The sequence below is a fragment of the Nelumbo lutea genome, chromosome 7 (assembly GCF_056320005.1).
Source record: "Nelumbo lutea isolate HS-2025 chromosome 7, American lotus-T2T, whole genome shotgun sequence".
Taxonomy (NCBI): domain Eukaryota; kingdom Viridiplantae; phylum Streptophyta; class Magnoliopsida; order Proteales; family Nelumbonaceae; genus Nelumbo; species Nelumbo lutea.
In genome coordinates this window covers 14,856,369-14,880,392 of record NC_142690.1, presented here as the reverse complement: position 1 = coordinate 14,880,392, position 24,024 = coordinate 14,856,369, and the positions used below count along the sequence as shown (strand labels likewise).

The 24,024-nt window shown below is 38.1% G+C and overlaps 1 protein-coding gene across 3 annotated transcripts; it reads right to left on the bottom strand.

Annotated features, from left to right (window-relative positions):
- LOC148845251 (transcription factor TGAL1-like) lies at positions 1–20,852 on the bottom strand. 3 transcript variants are annotated; one of them, XM_088954055.1, is made up of 12 exons: positions 19,678–20,844; positions 17,917–18,020; positions 16,380–16,456; positions 16,052–16,246; positions 15,339–15,416; positions 15,184–15,243; positions 10,917–10,994; positions 10,751–10,802; positions 9,996–10,267; positions 5,114–5,359; positions 982–1,129; positions 1–481 (listed from the first exon to the last, which is right to left on the bottom strand). In XM_088954055.1, exons 1-11 carry the CDS (start codon positions 19,773–19,775, stop codon positions 1,028–1,030), a joined length of 1,362 nt encoding a protein of 453 aa, XP_088810181.1. In that variant the 5' UTR covers positions 19,776–20,844; the 3' UTR covers positions 1–481; positions 982–1,027. The 3 variants fall into 3 exon arrangements, with proteins under 3 accessions (XP_088810181.1, XP_088810180.1, XP_088810182.1); XM_088954054.1 differs by lacking the exon at positions 982–1,129 and having other exon boundaries at positions 19,678–20,852; XM_088954056.1 differs by lacking the exon at positions 982–1,129 and having other exon boundaries at positions 17,917–18,044; positions 19,678–20,825.
- Between the last annotated feature and the right edge of the window lie 3,172 nt (positions 20,853–24,024).

Here is a 24,024-nt window from a genome sequence, read left to right as displayed (position 1 = left end):
TTGGCCTGACAAAAGTTTGTAAATCTTGATTGCAAATGCCATTGACAGATTATTGCCAGTACTGTTCTAGTTAAGAAATCAACATACAACATACACCTGAGCAACCAATATGTCAACTGTTACATGTGAGAGGATTGGGACCTTGTACTCCAATTGGAAGATCTTTATACCCCAAGTCCCAACAACTGCAAACAGAGAGCTACCCAAAGATTAAATCGCTTATGGCTGTTAGTATTGCATGCCTGAACACCCAGATTTACAGCTTCATGACCCTCCATCGGCAAGATTAGTATACTTTCCAGATTGATATCATATGGGATTCATGGGTGGGTTCTCACTCCCGTGGGCGGGCAAGCCAGAGAGAGCTAAGCGCACGAAGCCTGGAAAAATAATCATTTATGGCAAGGAGAGCACGAGCTGATTGGCGTGTTGTCAATATTCGATGCATTTGTTGCAGTGTTTGTTGCCGTAAATTATCAGCCTGGTAGTTTCAGAAGAACAATAAAATCATAGAATGCATAAGTGTAAAAGAACCAAAAATGGATTATATAAAACATCCAGTGTAGCACATGAAGATGACGAGATCATCATAACGATTATAGAAATAGAATACATGCGGATAAGAGAAACAAAAATAGATTATCATCCAATAGTAACCAAGATGTCGAGAGCTTGTCACCAATACTAACTAGATCCTGCAAACTCTACCTCGCACTTATCCCAACTCAGATGCTTATATATGGTTAGATTTCAGCTGAAGATGATACATGTTATGTAGTTGCATTTTGTGGTAAGATACGATTTTGGCTTCAAACTTTTTGATAGCCAAGTCCATCGTTGCAAATGTCTAAGTTTCCAGGTAAGCCCAAAAGACAATATGGTAATGACGTCAGTGTGGTATGCATCTTTGAAGCATTCCCCTCACATACCAGTTCTTCAAGTATCAGACCACGCCAAATATTACAGAATTTAATGTCATACCATTTAAGTGTGCATCAAGTGGTATGACGTGACACCAATCAGAACATCACTTAGGTGGCATTTGATTCCAGTGAACCAGCGTCTGAAGTCTAAAGAACTTGCTTTTCAGACCACCAGGGCTGTTTGTGTTTTTATCTGATTTCACCATCTGCAAGCAAAAAAAAAGAGCTGATTTGTTATTTGTTAAGACATGGCCCAGGTACGGTATGTGGCCAGACACATTTCAAGCATGGGCCAATGTCTAAAGTAAACCCAAAGTCCTCCAAAATGACAGAAATTGCCCCTTCATAATCTATTTTGAACTCTAGAGCTTGAAATCACTCATCTTGAGATCTCCCTGCTGTGCTTCTCTGACGACAGTGGAAGATATTGACGGCACCTAGGGATGCCAATGGATTGGATCAGGTTAAATGGTAAACCACTAAACCCACCCATGGTCAGGTTAGGGCCATGTTTATTCAGGTGTAGAGTCAGGTTAGAGTTCCGATTCTTTAACGGAAGTCGGGTTTGGGTTTTGCTGACCCACCCCCCCGTATCATGATACCCCTACATATATACATATAAATATAGGATATTCCTGTAATTTTGTATGGCTTCTATCTCCATAGCCTTAAAATTTAGGATTTCTTTTCATATTTATTCTGATTTCTCTTCTTTCACTATGAACTGACACCTTAGAACACATAAGTGATAAGTCAAATTCCAACTGAAGTTAATGGCTTCTAGATTTTTAAATGTGTAATAACAAAATACAATTGAAAGGCTGCAGCCTGCATTGGGCTGAACATATAAGGTCGGGGCAGGTTCAGAAACTACCAAGTTACAGAATTTTCTTGGGTACAGGTGGAAACATTGGACAGTTGGGATAGGGTGGACGCAAAACCCGTACCAAACCTGACCCATTGGCATCCCTAACAACACCAGTAAATGATGGTAGTAGTAGTAGTAGTAGTAGTAGTAGAAGAAGAAGAAGAAGTAGAAGAAGAAGAAGAAGAAGAATATATGGAAGAGGAAAATGTGCTGATTAGATAAAATTTTTAAGTTCTTCCTTATTAGTTCAGGTTTTTAAGTCTTTCAGGGTTCAGTACAGCATTTAGCAATGTTTGTGTTTTTTTTCTTTTTGATGAATATTTAGCAATGTTTGTGTTGATTAAACCCTAATAAATAAGAAAATAATAAAAGGAAATTAGTGTATAAACACAAAATGATTATTTTAGTTTAATAATGTCTATTTTATAATTATAATATCAAAAAAAAACGAATAAAAAAGTATTTTATAGTAGGAAGTAGAAAACTGCTTGGCAATTAGGCAAGGCGAGCCTCAAAGGGTGCCTTGTCACCTAGGCGTTGCCTTGACAACTGTAATCAGATATTTATGTATCTGATATTACTAGTGCTATCATTATTGCAATCCAGTATACCTCCTGCAATTTCTGTGATATTGTATCCTCGAATTTTCTACACTTCTGTACTTTTTCCTTCTGTGATTTTTCTATCATCAACATCACTATACTCTGGTGCTATCATGCTTCTAGTGCTAATTAGTAATCTATGTCCACAGTGATCTGGTTTCCAGCATTTGTCTGCATCCATCACTTTTTATACTTATTATATTGAAATCTGGAACTTGTTTCTCATCTGCACATTCTCTCAATGTCCTGTGATTTCTCTATTTTAGAACCAATTTATTCCACTTGCACAGACTCTGCAATCTGAAAAAGTACTAATTTCAGATTCCTAATTCTTACTTAATATTTATGTGGTTTTATTCTCTAATTTCTTGGTCAACAAAGCACTATTTAGTTTTACTTCTTCAGTTGTTACTGTTTGATCCATTTCAGTTATATGCATCTCTTGAGATATGGTTCAGTTTCTTTGATGTATCTTCTGCTATGTGGAGAGAGAGGGAGGGAGGGAGACATATCTCTCTGATAAACTCCCCAGAAAGGAGGAAAAGAAGCACAATTGTGAATTTTATAATGATGAATATTTTTGCAGCACAATTATGCTACATCGTTGGTTTCATACATTAACTTAGTGAAACAAAATAGACAATTAAAAGAAAATTTGAGTATTGAGTCAATTTTATTAAGACTTTGCATTCTATTTTTCCAAGAAATCTTCATCATATGATCTTATCCATTAGGTTTGGTATTGAAATATCATGTCTATCATTTGAGAGGGTTGAGGCCACCAATTATTTGAGGAAGTTATTTAAAATTAATAAATTATCCTTTTGCTGATAAAAAAAAATATTTGGGAAAGTTAATTGGGAAGTATGATTATCATATTACTAGATCAAATATAACCAGATAATTTGCATGAACGACCTCTTGGAAGGAAGAGTAACAGCAGGTTTGGACTGTGCTTCCAATCACCACCATAAAATAAATTATGGTTATCATGTAATGGTGATTGTCTCACCTCAATTGAGGCTCATCAGGTTTAATCTTTAATGATTTCCTTTACATTCTTCATTGTTGGTTTATGCTACATCCTTTGGTTGTGCTTGTCTTGCAACTTGTTAGAAGTCACTGGTGACTGTCCAACCTCTATTTGTGATCTGTTTATTTAACTTGGGTCATCACCTGTACTTCTGGTTAGTTATGATAATGGTTAGTTTACTTTTATTATAATATTATTAGGATGCAACATAAGCAGGTCCAACCCAAGCTTTTGCACGGATAAGACTTGAGTTTTTTGAACTCAAGCTGGGCCTGGGTCAGAAAACTCAAGCTGGGCTTGGGTTGAGACCTCTGAAGCCCACCTGACATTTTATGATATACACATCTACATGTGAATATTCTGTTATGTATTTATAACATGTATGTATATTACATACACACCCTAAACTTTATTTAGTTATTTACAATATGTATATGATTAGTTTAAACTCACATGCATGCATAAGCATATAAAAATACGAACACATGTTATGCATTTTATTTATATAAAAATATATTTTTTACTGGTAAATCTACATGTATACATATATGAATTATGTATATATGCACTTATTAATGACATCTGTGCATATTTTCAATCTATTCTAGCCAGAAATTGAGCTACAAAGCCCAATGAAAGATGAATTACATTCAAAAAATACCTACATACCTGACCAACCCACCCGAGATTGACCCCAGCCTAAGATGTGTTGGGTTGAGGTCAGGTTGAGCCTGGGTTGGTAAACTTGGGCTTGACTACAAGTTGGGCAAGTCCCGAGCCCTAAGTTTGAGACCTGTGATGACCCTCAATCCAACCCAACCTGCCCCAAGTTGCACCCCTAGTTATGATGTCAGCTGTATTTTTGAGGTTGAAATGTTGATAGCAAGGGGCTATGATGTTAGCTGTACTGCTATGATGTTTACATCCAGTCATGTATTTGCTGCTATGTATCACGTCAGATGTTGAGAGAGAGAGGGAAAGAGAAAAATGTATCTTTGGATGCTATATCTCTTTGTTGATATGTACCATTTTGTAATTCTAAAATGAAATCCAATGAGCTGTTCTATTGTATAAGCTTCTGCTTCCTGTCCAATGAGATCTAACTTCTTATTGTATAAGCTGCTAAGTACCATTGTGATAAATGATTAGATGCATCTCTTTACTGCTATGGGGGGGGGGGGGGGGGGAAGAGAGAGAGAGAGAGAGAGAGAGAGGCATAACTTTTCTGCCATGTGTCATTTTGCCATTCTAAAACAATACCAATGACCTGTTCTATTGTCTTTGTTTATCCTTACATAACATAACTATATCCTGACTAATTTAGTATCCATGTATCATTGACATGTTTAGCTGTAGGGAATTGTTGGCTTGGATGCACTCAGTTCTCAGTTCTCAAAGCTGTGACACTTTCACCATGTTCCAGTTTGTAGGACCAGCTTAAAATTTTCACAAACAACCTTGTCTAAGTGTCACATTAAAAGAATTGGCCACGATAAAGTTGCACATGCATTATAGATTGTACAACGGTAACAGGAACATTTGAAGTGAGATAAATAACCCTCCAAGAACAACAGATGTAAGGCAGGCCTCACAAAAAATGAAATAAGGAAGCAGCAAACTATATTGGACTGCAAAAGGAATACACGGATTTAAAAGCAGCAGCAGTAAAACAAATAGGAGATATTACCTGCCTAAGGAAACCCTCAAGGGTTCCTAACTTTCCCATAGCCATTGCCATCTGACCCATATAGTTGGCAACATTCCCCGAACCTGAAGGGCCAAGAGACCCACTGGCCAACGTCTCAGCCAAGGACTGCTGTAATGCCTCCATTCCTTGAGACAAGGCATCCTCAGCCTGTTGAGAAGACTGCTGCAGGTTGCAGATGCCCACCAACTGCTGCTCAGTCAGAGGCTCTAATTGATTCACAAGAAGCTGCAACATGCGAGTTTTGTATAACAATTAAGAATTATACTAGAAGAATTAAAATTCAAATTCCAATCCCACATTAAGTTAGCATTAGCAAATTTTAAGAGGACTGGATTCATCCTAAGAGAAATTGAGAACCAACAAAACACAACATTGCCAACTGTATATAAAGTTTTCAACGCCATCTTGCAACACTGAAGCAGGACTAAGACAAAGTGAAATACAGAATTATCAGAAAAGACAGAAAAGAAAAACAGCTTTCTTTGCAATTTTATATGATTGTGTGTATGGTCTGACACCCCCTTGATTGGGCCTTGATAGTTTGCCTTCTCTTGTCTTCATTAACAAATTTCCTATTCTCAATCAAGAAAACCATAACTAAAAAAAAATGCACCAACCAAATATATTAAAATTCAAAACAGATATGCATACAGATCCCGACTTCCACACATCAACTCTTTTGAAGAAGAGGAATAAGGCTATGAACTAATCCTTGCCAAAACAAAGATTTCCCAGTCTAAGACTCAATTACCCAAAGAACTTCTCTAATAAAGAAGAAATTCCAGAAAATTATATTAAAATTAAAAGACAATTAACAGCAGATAAATGGTATCAATTCAAAAGTGGAGTCTTCCCTACTAAATTCATCTAGATTCTTCCTAGAAGATGTGATAAATATGGAAATAATAGTCATCAAGACCTAAAAATTTCAATGCACAACATAGGCTCAACCATCTAAAAAAAGCAACATAGAAATCTTAGAGTCTGAATCTAGCCACTTCATATCCACAGAAGATCCATGAAAAAAACGCAATTAAATCACCACATTAAATGCTAACTCTTCCCTTACAAATTACAACAAGAACCCTGCAGATCTTAATAAAACACAAAACCTCTTAACAGTAAACACCTAAAGGGTCTCAACATTAAATCAAGGAATATGTAAGATTCAAGCAAAGTATCCTACATCAGAAGCTACATAAAATAAGGAAATTATTATACCAAGGAATATTAAGATTCAAGCAGAGTATCCCACAACAGAAACTACATAAAATAAGGAAATTATTATACCCAACCAGCACGATTACCCGTACAAGATCTCAGTGGACCAGTGTTTTAAAAGTGCAAGCAGCCAAAAAAAAAACATAAGGGGATTTTTTTTCCCCTGAGGCACAAGGCACAAGGCAAGCCAGATGTTTTTTTAAGTGAGGTGCATAAGTTTTTCAATTTCAAAAATAAAACAAGAAATGCTAAAAGATTAAAACATATAAAACTAGTATTAAAATACATAAATATTGCACATAAAACCATGGTTCAAAGTATCGATACGATACGCCCCGTATCGGGTGTACCGTATTGTATCTTTTGAAAACAATACGGTCCGAAACGCCTGTTTCCAGGTGTTTCAGACACCCAATTTTTTTAATAATAAAAAGCATGCTAAAAGCTTCCCAAAAAACCAAAATTTGAAAAAAAAAATAAAAAAAAATAGAGTTTCAGCCATTTCTAAGTACCGATACGATACGGCCGAAACTCGTATCCTATCGATACTTTGAACCTTGCATAAAACACATTCAAAGTTAAAATGTAAAAAATAAAATTGAACATACAAAACACATTCAGGCACTGCACAATTCATGAATGTGCAACTTTCAATCTCTTCATTTTCTTTCTAATTGCATTAGCCTAATTCTAGACCCTAGGATGGACATGTTTGGGCTTGCCTCAATGGATTTCGCCACTGGTTCCCAGATCAAACAGTCCGACCAACTGGTCTAAACCCGGGTCGGATGGTTTTGGGATCCAAAACCGGACCTGGACTCGTGACCAGTCCCCGGGTCAACCAGTCCAAATGTCCAGACCGGAACAGTTTTCAAAACAATAGTCATGGTGTCCAGGCGCTGACTAATAAAATAGATATATTCTAAATTTGGTGTTGATGCAGTCTCAAAAATAATATAAACCATATCTCTGCAAGAATAGAATTATATTGAACAATTAGTTTGGAGCCTTTGTTTTTCAAAGAAAGAGTGCAACCTCAAGCATTTGGCATGTCATTCTTTGTGGCAACTCCAAACCAACAAACCACTGCTTGGAAGAAAACTTAAAAGAGCTCCATTGCCTTCTTCTATTTCATGCTTTTTTTCTATTTTGTATACCGTCATGGCATTATCCAATCATGTTTAATCACAATAGTTTCTAATGGGTTTTGTTCTTTCATGGAACATTGGATTAGAAGTAATATGAAATGCCACTTGGTTGTCACAATAAAGTCTCACGCTCCATATCGGGTGTATCGTATCTATGGGTCACTGAAACACTTTATATTAAGGTTTGACATATCTTATTCGTTTAGTGAAATAACTTGATATTGATCTGTATGGACAAGAAATCAAAAAATTAAAAAAAAAAAAAAACAAGAGTTTCAGTTGAACAGAACTCTTGATATGCAAATTCCTAAAATTTTGCATATCGAGAGTATAGATATATGGTTAGAACTATGCACGCAAGTTCCTAAATGAAATATTGGAGACAAACCAGCTCACATCACATGCAGTATGTACCATCACCCTATACTCAGTTTCTGCACTTCTCCGTGCCACACACCTTGTTTCTTTTCCTTCCAAGTGACAGTAGGGTACCACCAACAAAATACCAAGCAGTTAATCTCCTGTCACCAATAGAACCAGCCCAGTCAACATAAGTATAACCTTCCACTTCTAAATGACCATTTGTCTTGTACAACAAGCCCATGGCCCGGAGATTCCTTCAAAAATTTGACTAATCTAATCATAGATTCCCAATGAAGAAACTAAGGATTCTGCATAAACAAACAACAAATGAAATATTGGGCCTAGTGATAGATTATTTAACTTGCTCACCAGTCTTATGTACCTTCCTGGATCAGCATATAGTTCCTCTTTAGTCATGCACCCAAAAGCCCAGTCTCATCAAGAATATTAAGCACATGCTTTTATCTAACACAGACTAATGCCATATTTGGAAAATTGAACAAGCCACCTCAATGCCCAAGATATAGCACAGTGTGCCAGGGTCCATACTCTGAAAATGTTGTCAAATCTATCGGTCACCTGTTTATTAACTGTGCTGTGGCCAGAAGTCTTTGACAGTTCTTTCTTGATTCCTTAGCCAGGAGCAATCTCAGCTGGACTCCCCCTATTTCTGTTACAGAGTTTATCAACTCTTGGGAAGGGCTAAAGCCGAATTCGAGCAAGAGAGGAAGCTGCTTCTGGAAAGCAATTGTTCATGCTCTTATGTGGAATATCTGGGAGGAAAGAAATAGGAAATTATTTGATGAGAACTACTCCTCATTGGAGACTCTTCGAGATCGTACCCTGACTAACATTGGCAGCTGGGTAATGAATAACAAAGCTTTTGATGGTATCAGCCAGAATGGCATACATAAGAATTGACCTGCTCCAATGGCAACCTCTCCTATAGTGGCCCAGCCAAGGCTGCTGATGCTTCTGAAGCAGAGGAAAGGGCCCTCTTGGAAGGCCTCAGAATAGCCAAATCACATCAGCTATGGTTCATTGCAGTGGAAGGAGATTCGAGAAATGTCATTAATTAGGCTTCAGGACAGACAGACTCTGGATCTAGGGAAGTTATCCCATCGGCTGTTAGAAATCAGGGAGCTTGCCTCTTGCTTACATTGCAGCTTTAGATGGATTCCTAGAGAACTAAATCAAGTGGCTGATAGCCTACCTAAATCTGGGCTGGGAAGGGACTTTTTGTATAGCACTCATACTTTGCCATTTTAGAGGGCTTTGTCTTTTGTTTTTGTTGCGCAGAATAGGCTTTGTACATCCCTCCCTTTTTTGGTTTAATGAAATCAGTTATCTTCCCTCAAAATTATTTAATTTTTTCAGTCCCTTGGTTATCACTTCCAATGATGAAAATATCAACATAAACCACCAGTATTATCTCCCCAACTGTCATATTACAAATAAGCACCAAGTGATACACTCTGCATTGCCTCAAATCAGACTGCTTCACCACTTCATTACACCTCCCCAACCAAGGACACCGGATACGGTGATTTACTAAGGCTGTGTTTGGTTGCAGTGCAATTTTATTTGTACTAGTACAAATGCATTGGGAGTGCAAATGTAAAAAATGCAAATTCTCGTTTAGTTTTGTTTTGGATTTTACTTTATTCTGCTTCATGTCTTAATTTACTTCATTTGTACTGCAACCAAACAAAATAAGCTAAAATTGGAAACAAAAATAGGTCAGAATTTACACTCAAATCATTTGCACTGCCATTGCATCAGTGCAAATTCAATTGCATTTCAACCAAACACAGCCTAAAGCACATATATTGCTTTCCTCTGCTAACACACATTATTAAAGTATAACATTTATTGCAGGCCAAGCCGGATCAAGAATGATCACCACCACTGCAAATCAGGCAATTATGTGAAGCTACACAAATCCATATGAACCATGTCGTCAACTACATACGGTTACTTGTTAACCACATGGTTTAGGCAGTAAAAAAAGCAGAGAAACAGAATAATTAATTCCTGCAATTCTAGGGCGGTGGAGATACAATCGCAATTAGTTGCAGTTGCAGAAATCATGACAAAGGAATGGAAACCAGCTAGGAACTATTTGTCACCTTAAGAAGTTCAGAAGAACGAAAGCCACCAATCCACAGAAAGCACCTCTCTGCAGGAGTCTTCCACATGCCTGACAGTATGTGGAAAACATCAGCTTTGGCTGCGGTGCCCTTAAGCCTGAAAATATCATCATAGTGTGCCATAACACCATCGACAATAATACGGAGCTCACTGTCACTGGCATGGGAGTTTACCGCATTCCTTAATTCATTGATCTGCCGATTGTGCTCTTCCAGCCAACGTGCATATTCTATGTCAAATGCCAAAGCCCCTATAGAACAATTTAATCGATAGAAAAATCACTTGCATGAAACAATAGCTATAACTGCAAACAAAGGATTTCTCTCTCTCTCTCTCTCTCTCTCTCTCTCTCTCTCTCTCTGTATATATATATATATAACTGCATTCTGTTATAAATAATTGTTGCCCATTTTTCATTGTTTTCATGTATATAATCCAAATGTAGAGATGAGTTCCCAATGCAACTGCTGCTTGCCCTGAGTTTGTCACCATATCCATATACAGCAGGCCTAAAATCCAGAAAATCTTCTTTATTGGTAAAATTCAGAAACCCATTTTTTATTTCTGAAGCTTTTTGCATCTAAGGCATACACAAGACTATTATAGAAACAGAAGAAACTTGTGCACACGATTTATACATTGATGAACTTCAGCAAATATCCCAGTCTTCAAAACACAACTGAGGAAAGATAATGTAGGCAGAAATAGAAAAGAGGAGAGAAGAAAGAAATACCATTTCCACTCATTGAATGAGATTGGTCCCCTGAGCTTGAAATAAATATTCCCTACAATAAGGATAAGAATTAAAAGAGTAAAGTCAATGACAACTGAATCTGCCAATACTGATCTCAATTTTAAAACTAAAACCAGAGATTATGAAATAGATCATAAAATCAAACCTGCTGGCGAGCTCGTTGGAGCTCCTGCTCAAGTTGAGTCAGTTTAAGCCGGCTACTCTCTAGCTGTTGGACATATGCCTTAACAATACAAAAAAACAAAGCAGAATAGTGTCAATACAATAAGAAAATAAGTAAATAACCCAAACAATGGGAAACAAAGGAAAAAAATGCATAAATATAAGAAATGTAAACAAAAAAAATCAAAACACGTAAATAAGGCCTTCAATGATTTTCCTGTGTCTGAGCAGTTCCCATGAAAAAACGGGGTTTTTTCACATGGAGCCCACAAGCTCATATGAAAACAACCAATCTATGTTATCTCTGGAGGTTTTTACAGAGTTGACTTGACCAACACTGATGGTGCAGAACTCAGGCCACATTTTTTATCAATAATAGAAACTCGTTTTATTAAAGAAATAAAGTGACTTGGCTCTCCCCAAGAGAACAAGAAAATGAGTTATAAAATAGCCCAAACATTTGATCCCTTCCCACCTCCCGCTTTGCCAAAGTATCTGCAAAGGCATTTGCAGTTCTCTTCACCCTATGAATCTGAACTTCCAACCTCCCTCTTCTCATTGGCACATTTCCAGACTCCACTGTCCTGTAACCAGCTTTGAGTCTCCTTCAACAACTAGCTTTTGGATATTCAGCTCCTTTATCTTCCTTAGACCTTCCATTAAAGCATATCAGCTCTGAGAGAGCCACCACCCCCAATGGAACCTGAATACATTGCAACTACTTCTGAAGGCCCTGGATGGCTCTCACTGCTACCATCAAAATTTAACTTTATAAACCCAAGGGTTGGTGGTGACCACAGAGGACAGGCAATAGATGGAGTAGGTGCAGAGTTTGCCACCTCCATCCAACTTTAAAGCAGCATATCCATGGAGACACAGACTCGGGCCACATCAACCAATCCAAATATGGCCAAATTGCCTATGACATAAAAAAGTTCTCCCATTTTTTTAACTTCACATTAAGAAGCACGAAAAACTCTTGAAACATAGGCAACACTACCAATTTTGATTGCCCTGCACAACATAAGGTTGCACCACGAGTGTGGCACAAGGGAAACCACTTCTAATCTAAAATATTTTTATCAATAGAAGTCACAGTCAATGTTAAGAACAAAAACCATATCAATGCAAATTAAACAAGTACAATGCCAAGACCCAAGGACCATGAGTACTTGTCTTAGAGCAACAAAGACTTCAACGAGTAACAGTAACTGCAAGATTCACAACTTAAAAGCTTCTATGTACTCCTGAAAAAATATATTCATCATGTAGTAATCTGCCTATTAGTTGTGATCATTTATTGATCTAATTGTCCTTTTCATGTGGTAAAATAAATGCTATTTTCATCCATGGTTCTCAAGGCATTGGGAATGCAAATTGAGTTGGACCCCTAAGCCAACTTAATTTCAGGTTCGGTTAGGATTGAGGGATCAAGAAATCTGACCCAAACCAACATATGCATGATGTATGTGTGTTCATCAACAATTTTAAGTATGAAGGCTAAGATTTTTTTAGTGTAGCATAAGTATAGTACTCCTAAAGCACCACAACTTTGTTCCCATATCCACAATAATGCTAAAGCTAGCCTTTAGAGAAGGATCATTGTAGATAAGTATGGGCTCACAAACCTTGGTTGGGACTCGGGTCCTTGTCTCCCCCCAAGGAGTTGTGCTCTTTGGAGTAACATATTACTTTTCTTCCCGATTTCCTGAAGGGCATCAGATACAAAGTAGGCAAAGGTAATCATATCAAATTCTGGCATGATAAATGGTGTGGGGGTTTTGCTGTGTGAATGGAGAAGCAATTTGGGGCCCTACTTTTAGAAGAAATCCCAATGATTGGAAGATCAGTCCAATGCCTGAGTTGTCAAGCCTCACTCAAAGTATAATACCTAATCCTCAAGCTGATGATGAAATATTTTGGTCTTGGGAGAGCTCAGATTTCTTTTCTACGTAGTCTTTCTATAACAACATCTCAGCTAGAGAAGACCTTGATTTCCTTTGAGCTTTAATCCTCTCACATCCTATCGAAAATAGCCTTCCTGGTTTGGACTGCAGCTCATGGCAGTTGCCTAACTTCAGAGTTCAGACAGGCTGATTAGAAGGGGAATGCATATTCCTAGTATCTTATGTCCTTTATGCAATGAGGTTCCTGAATCTTCCAATTTTTCATCCACTGTAGCTTCTTCGTTCATCAGTTGTGGGCAATGGTTTGGTCCTGTTTTGATGTTCATCTTCGCGCCTGAATAAGTTCTTCAGCTTCTGCAGAGGTGGACAGTCAAGGGTTTGAACCAGTGTTTCCAACCCCCTGTTGACCCAGCCGGTTGAACCATTCGAATCATCACTTGGCCAGGATTCCAGGTCTGGTTCTGTTGAAACTCGTCAGTCGATCAAAAACCGTCTGACCCGGCCAGTTCAACCATCAACCTGTTTGACCCGGACACCGGGTCACGGGTTGCACACTCAACGCATGCAAACTTTAGAGGCCATAACTTTGCACTCCGATGTCCAATTGGGGTGATCTTTTTTTTTGGTAACTTTTCAAGATCTATGCGTCCCAAGGAGCTGTAGGCACCTTGCCCCGCTACTTTTACAAAAAGAAAAAAGAAAAAACCTTTTTGGGCGGAAATCCCAATTTTTATTATTTTCATAAATAAAAAAATTAAAAACTAAATGTAAAATAATACATAGAACATATCTACAACATAATTATATGTTATTTATTTATAAAATATGTATTTGTACACATATATATACATGTATACACATATAAAAAATGTATTTGTACACATATATACATGTCTCAATCACTCCTTTATTACGGATTATTGAATAAAGGCAATGGAAGAGGCCAAATTGAGTTATATCCAGCTCTGAAATCCTAAGTGTACCCTGATTTACAGTTTACACTACTATTATTATATTGCATATATTCTATTTTAGTCTTAATCATTTTAAGACCACTTGTTTCCAAGGTATTAAAAGGCCATTACCCAATGTTGGTCCCAGCTATCTGGGGTCTTGGAAGGGGTAGATTGGACACAGTCCCAACCTTTTGACATTTTCTGTATGAAGTAGCCACTCTAAGGTATTTTTCCTCAAACCTAACTTTGTATGTAATCCTCAACTAGTACTATGTCAGCAACAGGCACCATGGATCCTCATGCCTCATGGACACATTTAGTAAATTCATCCAATAACTAGTGCAAATAAACAATGATCATGTGTAGAGCCTTGGTGAAGACCTATTAAAGCTGTAAAATTCGAAGTCTCTCCCACAGATGTTCTAACATTAGTTGCCGAACCCTCATATTAGGTCCACATACCTATGGAACTCCTTTCTTTTCCAAAACCCACCATATCATCTCTCTAAGGACTCTATTATATGCTTTCTCTACATCAATGAATACCATAAAAAGATCTCTCTTCTTACTTCTAAACTTTTCTGTCAATCACCTCAATGGAAGGATGGCTCCTGTGGCTCCTGTGATTGATCTTCCTGGCACAAAACCAAACTGCTCATCTAGGTATAAGGTACCAAAACAAGCCTCAATTAATGTAGAATCTACCAAACAAGACAATCATTTTCAGGGGGATCATAACCCCACCATCAAGTGCTACACAAAATGCACCTCCAGTTGATAAGATCGGAACAGTGTTTTTCTCACCGAAGTTTTGTCAGCAACACCCACCACCTTAGCTAGACACTACCAACTTTTTTGGAAGAAAGCAGCCATCAATCTGGCAAGTTCTTTTTTCAAATTTCAGTATCCCAGGAGTTAGCAACCAAAAAAAAAATTTGATGAATAATGAGTGAATTTATTAATAGATTAAAAGCATAAAAAGATACACAGAGAAAGTTCCCAAGTTGAGGCACGAGATGCAGCCTCAGATTAAAGCAAAAAATTACAGCTCAGCCCAAAACATCTGATTCCCATGCACCCCTTGTTAACAACCAAAATATTATTAATACAAGACCTTACCACAATAATTATATCTCTATATCCCAAGAGTTAGCAACCAAAGCTTTATTGGCACAAAACCTTACCTCAATATACACAAACTTAATCAATTTAACAAGGAGAAAATATATAGATATTAAGTTTTGCGCCCTTTTGGGTTTTTTTCATTTTTTCGGTAATAGAATTGTTTTCTGATGTAATATGTGCCAAATTGAATCACATGCAAGCATGCAATTTCTAGTCCTGTCAACTGCCAGCTAAGAAAGCAAATAATGAAAAAAGAGCATACTTTCTTTCTCAATCGGCTTTTTCTTGCAGCTTCTCGATTTTGTGCAAGCCTGCGAAGAGTCTGCCAGATAACAATCAAACAAGTTATGCAAATCTTTAAACTCAGCTCAGGTATTATTCCTGAAGAGGAAGGAGAAGAAAGAACTATCATACAACCTTCTGATCTGCTTTGTCCTTTGATCGATCACTAGAATCAGAAGCCACCACAGCAGTAGTAGACTGACCCATTTCCATCTGAGCGAGGGATTACTAAAACATTAGGCATAGCTCATCTATGAAATTCATTGATAATCAAAAACTCAATCTCATCTTAATAAGTAAAAGAATCCAATGCATATGCGATATACTCAAATATGGTAATAGAAGAAATAAAATTGTATCTGAAACACTGAAGAAAAGGAACCAGACAACAGAAATGAATAGCTGATCCTCTACTTTATTTGTTATATGGCTCCAAAAAAAACCTAAAGCTATTTGCACAAAGGAGACTTTGGAATCCGTAGGGAAGCCAGAAATAATGTATCTATGCCAATTTAGAGGGGAACATATTTGTTTTTTACATCCACCCGGATTCTAAACACAGCTGCACATTTTCACTCAAAATAAACATATGAACAACCATGTCATATGGAATCTTCAAATGGATAGCATGTCTGCATCAGTCTATCAGAAACTTAAACCTCTTAATCAATGCCCAATACCTTGTTCATGCCATATGTCTGTCTATATAACATGTTTGCATCATTTAGAATGGTATCACAGAGAGTCTAGAGGGCAAAGTATAAAGCCTTTCTATTACATGAGGATCTCTTTTCAACAACAGCTACAGGAAAATTTATGATTTACGTGAGGAAAAATAGAGGCCTCACCCTTGGATTTTTATCATCAGTATCAATGTCGGTTGAGGTATCTGTCCTAGGACTGGCATCTGCCATTGTGGACTCTCCCCAATTCTCAAAATGACCGCTAGATATAGAAACCAGATTTGGTTGTTCCTTTTGTGTAGGCAATCTTTGAGTCCCAACTCTAGCAGGAGATGGATTTATTTCAGAGGAAGGAACCAACTATTATCCCAGACAAGAAACAATGGAAACAAGAAAATACCATTAGGAATGAATAACAGAAAATGACAGGAAAAAAAAAGTATTTTCTATTTTCCAAATCCCAAATACGCTTGAAGTTAAATTTGTGGCTAACCTTATTAAAAGTACCAAACTGCAAAGGATCTGAAGCAACAACCTGTGCACTTGACTTGGTTGGATTAAATATAGGGTCTTCAACAAGATATGTGTCAGAGGGTGAAAACAAATTAGAATCTGAAGTTGCATAATCAAGACACTATCAGAATGACCATAACACAACCACTATTCTAATTGAAATAAAAACTCCTTAGATTTCAAAAATCAAGTATATAACAAATAACGTCAACAAAAAAGGTGATTATCATCATTGTCATCATCATCTAAGCCCCGTCCCAACTATATGGGATTGACTACATGAATCCTGCTTCACCGTTCCATTCTGTTCAGTGCCATATTCATCATTAAATTATATAGATGCAGAAAAGGCAATGGCAACAGAAAATATTAAAGTGGGGCAATGCCCAACCACTGGGCACTCTTCCATTAGAACACAAACAGATGTAAAGGACTAATGGTCCCCCCCCCCAATAGTCATTTAATTTTATCCATAACAAATTAACAATCCACTATTTTTATCAACAACCAATAATCCACTTCATGAGTGGCATGGATTTCACTAACCAAAAAAAAAACCTGTTTAAAATGTGAATTTTGAATAAAAAATAGGTAATGTAAATTGCAAGATTGGGGATAAAGTCCAATTCAACAAGTGGTCAGTAACAGTCAGTCAGTAGACAACCCAACACAAGTACATGTATCAAATTTATGCAGAGACAGGTGAGATCCCACTACCAACGATGGCCAATGCACATGATTCTTCAACTTATCAAAAAAAATTATTTCAAGTTTCTGTGTGTGTTCATGATGAGGAAAGAACATAAAAGCAAGAAAGGGGCTGATCAAAAAATTTTGATGGGAGTTCTCTTGGCAACCCGGGAAGGGCAGGCATAGGGAGTGTGTTTAGAAATTATCTGGGTGTGGTGGTGGCACTCTACTCTGAACTAATAGGTTATGGAGACTCAATACAGGCTGAACCTCCAGCCCTACTTCAAGGTCTAAAGATGGCTGAGCAGATAGGAACAACCGACTTAGAAATTGAAGGAGACTCTCTATTGGTCATCTCTTGGGCCAAAAACATCACATCAGCACCTTGGAAGCTTAAGTTTATTTTCAGAGAAATTGACACACTTGTAAGGAAGTTCAACTCTCAGTTTGGTTGGGTTAAAAGGGATGCAAATGGGATGGCGAATACCCTAGCAAAACAAGGGGCAAATAGATCTTCATTGTATTGGGCAGAATTGTAACTAATTGCTGGAGATTGCAATTTCCTATGCAATCTTTAGCTATTGTATCTTAATCTCTCTGTTATTAATGAAAAATTTTTACTGATCAAAGTAATAATAATAATAATAATAATAATAATAATAATAATAAAATCAAGAAAGGGTGTGTTTGTATAACATCAGTAATCACTGCCAGATAGGATAATGTAATCACATAATAATACCATGTACATGGCAAAGATAGATACAGTAGCAAGGGAAGTGCCTGAATTCATGATAATCCCATACAAGGATAAAGGATATACTTACTTCTACTAAGGTTAACAGCATCCTCTATGCGATATCCAACGGATTGCTCAAGCGGCCCTAAGTCAGATACTCGAGAATTGTGGACATGACTTCCATCCGTGCCACTGAAATCAATGGATCACCAAAACCTGTTAGTTACCAAGAACATAACTCAGAAAATAAGAGTTGTTAACTATATATTTGTTTTTATATGGAGAATGATGTTAGAACTTAAGGTATTCCCAGCCAAAATATCCATCAATATTACTTTATAAAGCATTCTTAAATAAGACCCTGCTGTAAGCTATTCAACCCACAGAACAATAAAGCTACAACATTTATTTGATCCTAAAGTGAACCTTAAGAATAGAAGGTCCATTGAATGGTGGTAACCCCAAGCGCTTCATCACACATAAGTGCTACAGACACATTGACAGTAGAAAGTATTTTCGAAAATTAAAGTCTTAAATATGATTACTACAAGTCTACAACAGAATTATCGTATTTCAATTACCAAAACAGCCTCTAGTGCAAATACATCACTGTGCTAAACCCTATTTACTTAAGCTAAAGTGCATTAAATTTCATAGTTAGCACCAAATGCAATAACATTTCTTTGCGTTGAAAACATTTTTAACGTTGGCATCATCAGAATTTGTCAGACCATTTGGATTGTGATATGAACTCATTACCACCTCATAAATATTTATGCATTCATTTATTTTAAATCCACCTTAATACTAACTATAGAGGGTACATTAATTTACTGTTAGCATAAAATGGAATAATGGACTTTACATTGAAACCAGTACCAACTGGAATCATTGAAAACTATGGAAATTATTCTATAAGGGAAAAAAAGGCAATAGCCAATGTCATGATGGTTCACTAATCCATCAATCCAAATTGAACAATCGTTTTCCTGAATGCATTCCCCAAGATAATAGAGTGCAATAGTGCTATGGTTACCACCACCAAGAGGCACCAATGTCATGATGGTTCACTAATACATCAAATCCAAATTGAACAATCATTTTCCTGAATGTATCCCCCAAGATAATAGAGTGCATTAGTGCTATGGTTACCACCACCAAGACGCTTTCTTCCACATCCAAACCATTTGTGATTGACATCATTAAATTTGTTGGCAAATATTATGAAATAGGTCATGGGGAAAACTCATTTATACCAAATTCAAGTTATAGAGTCATTTGCTTCAAATGTTTTCTGAGTCAAATTATTAAAATCACATTTTAATGGTACATCTAAAATTAAATGGCACCAAGAAAAATAGTTAAACATGGCGGTATTTGGTTTGGCTCCTGTCACCAATATAACCTCATCTAACTCATTAATTTCGGTTGGACCCATGGACTTGCATAGAAGACATCATATCTGTTCAAATTTCCCAACACTGGTAACCAAAAAAAAAAGTGCAAGAATAATATCTTAAAAAAAAAGAAGAGAACAAAAAACAGGAAAAATAATAATAAAGGATCAACATTTCCACAAGTACATCCCAGCTATAAGCAGAAAACTTGAAAAGAAATGGAGAAAGAGTGAAGCTAATGAATTCAAACTCAAAAAAAAAAAAAACATATAATTGAAATTTAGCAATAATAACATATAGAAGTAGAAACGTTCCACCAATAATCTGTTCAAAATAGAAAAAAAAAAACAAGAAGAATCACAACACTGGAGAATTAAGCACGCACATACGGATAATAAGAAATCAAAGGAGGGAGAGAGAGAGAGAGAGATTGACAGGAGAAAAGAAATTACAGTGCATGAGAAACGGGTAACGGAGGAACGAAGCTCGGCATCCCGCCCGCTGCTTCCTTACCATCTTCTGTACCAGCCCTCGCTGTTCTACTCCCCATACATCACCATCATCATCACCACCTTAATCCCCCAAAAACAAAGAAAACAACGAACGAAAATCCTAAACCCCTCAAGCACCTTAGTAGCCAAAGAAGAACCCTAAAAATCCCAAGAAGCCAAACTCAGAACCACACCTTTCAACCCCACTATTACACTTAGCCCCTGCACGAGCCGTTCAATCACAGACACGTAATAATACTAAAAATTAAAAGTTTTATATACAAACTACAAAAGCAAAAACCCAAACCCCAAATAAAACAGAAACCTCCGGAACCTAGGTACAAGAAGATCAGCCCACCGTCGCCACCCAATTAACTATTCACAAATTAGAATAAAAACAAAAAGAACCCTAACCTTCACACACAGACACAGGCCGGCGGAACACTATCATCCCCGTACAACCACAGATAAAACAAAAACACCCTCAAATCCCTAAAATCCAAGACCTATTCGAGCTAAAAAAGATACCAACTTTTCAAGCCACTGACATCGAAAACCATAACAAAATCCTAAGACAAACCCCACCACATAAAACAAACCCTAGATGATCACCAGAATCGTCCTCACCGCCAACAACATATTCGAACTTCACAGCAATCCAACCCCAACTAAGATGTCAAAATCCACGAAATGACATTGGGAAAACCCTAAACCCCCCAACTTTAGAGATCAAAACGCCTCTTTTGACTTCCCTCTTCCCTCTTTTTAATAAATTGCCTCTTTGCTGCGATTGATCACTCCACTGCTTCTCACTCTACCTCTATCTCTACAAACTTCGATCGAGCAACCCACCTCGAACTTCGATCTTTTGTTTTCAGGCGAGAGAGTGAAGAAGAGAGAAGGCTGGTGACGTTTTAAGATCATTCCAATCTCCAGAGTCCAGACGCCCTTTTCTGCTGAAATTTTCGCACTTTTCAAAGACCCTTTTTTTTTTCCTTTTTCTCAGTTAAAAAAACAAATTTTTTCTTTGTTTATTGTTTCTTCTCTGTCAGTATGTCAGTAGCAGAGAGAGAGAGAGAGCAGCAGCAGCAAAGCAGAGCTCCAGCCCCCTGGTCCTCGTGGTGAAAGAGGAGAGAAAAGTTTGGTAGAGTTCCACAATTCAAAAATGCACTTGCATTCCTTTCTAATTACAATATTGCCACTTCTCCAGTGCTCCTGTCTTTTTTCAACGGCTTTGACAGTTTGACTGTTGCCAACGGGAAATGGCTATCTACAAGAAGCCGACGACATACAGTTTGTAGTCATGGGTCCACAGACGATATCCGTCCATGCCTAAACCGTTAGATTGGAATCGTTATCCAGCTGCTATTATCGACAGATTAAGGACTTTGTCGTAATGGATCTACTGAGCATCTAATCCGTTGGATTGGATGCTCAGTAGGGGAGACCGATGGATCTAAGGGTAGTTGAAAGAATCAAGCCTTGCAGAAGAGAGTAGTACATAGGAGATAGGACAGTTGGTGTTCACTGTTTTACCTGCCAACAAAGTGGAAATTAGAAAAGAATATTAGATTTTTGTCTGCTTCTAGGTTTTTTTTTACTAAAAACTCTTGTACGGTGGAGTGAAAGATCAGCCGCTTGAGGGACGACCATGATCGGTCAACCGACGCGTTTTACACTAGTTGAATTCGATCAAGAACGTCCAAGTAGTGGACTCTCTGCAATTCGAACCTTGTTGACTCCTTCAGTGTAGTGCTGTGGATAGTGTAAAGCTGGTGCTTCCTCAGAAAGTTAGCATGGCTTAAGGGTGAAATTTGCGCCAGGTTGAGGTCAACCCAGGCCCAAACCGTGGCAAGGTAAGTCAGTCCTACCCCGAACCAAGGTTAGCCTCAACTCAAGTTGGCCATGTGGAAGATTCTTAGGCCATTTGATTTGTTCCCTGTACCACGACAATAGGGTGCAAAGTGGGTTACCTAATTTAAAGAATTTCAACTGCATTGGATTCGGGCCCTTTCGAATTTGACAAATGCTCAACCCAATTCGGCCTAACTTGTACCCCGGTTCCCCCTTACAAGTAGACCCATCCAGTGTTTTGAAACCTTCGTTGACCGGTCGGATCATTCAGCCAGAGAATCATTTAGGTAATTGATTCCATTTCCCACTTAACCTCTTCTTTGGCCAAAAACTATTGATTTAATTAGTGGCCCACTGACCCTGGTGATCAAATCGATCATTTGACCTAGACAATAGTTTTGTCCATTTTTATTTTAATTATTAATTGGAAGGGGCCATTCATTCAAACCAAATGGTCAAACCACTGATTCAAAAACTAGTGAGCAAAGCGGTTTGTGTTCTGTGTCGATTTTTAAAACATTGGACCAATCTTTTTATGTTAATAATTTATGTCTATATTTATTTATGTATGTAATTTTGACAAATCTACTTATCATTATTTATAATGAAGTTGCAGGAAAATTGACTTATTTATGGGCTGGGGTTTAGACTTAGCCATGAACATTTTACACAGCTTCAGGTTCAGAATTCTAATCAGATATATTCAATTTTTGGCAAAAACTCAATCCAAGTGTAACCCAAGAACACAGGTCTGAAATGTGAATTTGACTGGGAGTGAGTGCAAACAGATCACTAATCAAATGATATCTCATGCATGAGGGAGCAACCATATAAGGATGATCTTGGTCTTGAGTGAGAAACCCATCCTTTGGAGAAAAAAAAAACAAGATATATTATGTTAAAACCTACCACTCTAAAACCCCAGATAAGCATTAAACAACTGCCTATTTGGGAAAGTATACAGTTTTTTTTTTCTTTATTTTCACCAAAAATGTTAAATTAAAAATGTATAAATCCATTATATATTTTCCATTGGTATCATCACTTACTTGGAAATACAAGAAACCCCCTTTGTGCACCAAATAATTTATTTTGTATTATCAATTACTTTTTAATAACCAGTTGTTTCAATCATTAAATTTTGAAAATAGCTTCTTAATCCTCAATACATGAATCGAGGGAATTGGTTCTTCTTTATCCAATTACTATATAAAGGACACCACTACCACAAGAGGCTTCCCAACAAGTAATGGATGTAGATTCCAGCTTGTTGTCTCAGGGCGGATAATGGAAATAAGATGATGTGGGTTTCTTTGCAGAAGAAACCAATCAAACAATTCAAGATTTAAACTGACTTTTCAATTTTGTATTCAAGCAAATAGTTTGGGATCCGAAGGAATTTCATTTATTATTTTTCAAGGTTACTGATGAGGGCAGATTTGGCTCTCTAGTGGAATTGTGACATGTGGCACCTCATGCCAATTAAGTGTGACTTCTTGACAACTCGCCATAGGCAGCTCGCCATGAGCAGCTTGCCACAGGCAGCTCGCCATGAGCAGCTTGCCACAGGCAGCTCGCCACGGGCAACTCCCCATAGGCAGCTCGCCATAAGCGGCTTGCCACAGGCAGCTCGCCATAACCAGCTTGCCACAGGCAGCTCCCCACAGGCAGTTCGCTACAGGCAGCTCACCCTCATAGCCTGGCAACTTAGACAACTCGGCATTGCATAGGCAGCTCGCCACTTGTAAGGTAGCTCGGTACAGGAGTAGTTTGACGTATCGCAGGAAGATCTCCTATCGGACGACCTGGCCTAAACACCGACCCGCCAACTGACACAGGCGCTGACCTAACGACCTGGCCCAGACACTGACCCGCCAACTGACACAGGCGCCGACCTAACAACCTGGCCCAAGTGCCGACCTGCCCACCTGACACAAGCGCCAGCATGATGACCTCGAGGAGTTCACCACCGCACCCCAGTTCTGACGGGATGTGACGAGTCTTACCGTTTGGAGGCTTTTAACCCACCTAACCTACGAGGACACCGGTATATAAAGACCTCACACCCCAAAGGGGAGGGGGATGGAAAAAATGGAGGTAATCCTTGCTCTTTAGCTCTCTCGTTTCTCCAATATCATCTTCAAAATTCTCTACAATCAGAGTGCTAACTTAAGCGTCGGAGAGCCCCCACCGGGAAAATACCCCCAGGTCCTCTGATTCAGTTCTTGTAGGTCCCTCAGCTCCCACCGCCTACAAAGAAGAGGAAAAGATGGAGTTCTCGCAGGTCCCTCAGCTCCCACTGCCTACAAAGGAAAGAAGACCACCTCATGCAGAGGGCAATCGGGTTGCGCTGCACCAAGGAGCTCCACCATTCTCTAAGTCATGGGCACCCTAGTAGGGAGCTCGCCACCAAGTAACTCTCCACCAAGGAGCTCGCCACCAGGCAGTTCGCCA

Coding starts and splice junctions, on each gene's coding strand:
- LOC148845251 (XM_088954054.1), bottom strand. CDS start 19,775: ATGGGGAGTAGAACAGCGAGGGCTGGTACAGAAGATGGTAAGGAAGCA. Junction 15,417..16,051: donor CTGATGATAAAAATCCAAGG/GTGAGGCCTCTA, acceptor TCCCTCGCTCAG/ATGGAAATGGGTCAGTCTAC. Junction 15,244..15,338: donor AGGACAAAGCAGATCAGAAG/GTTGTATGATAG, acceptor GTTATCTGGCAG/ACTCTTCGCAGGCTTGCACA.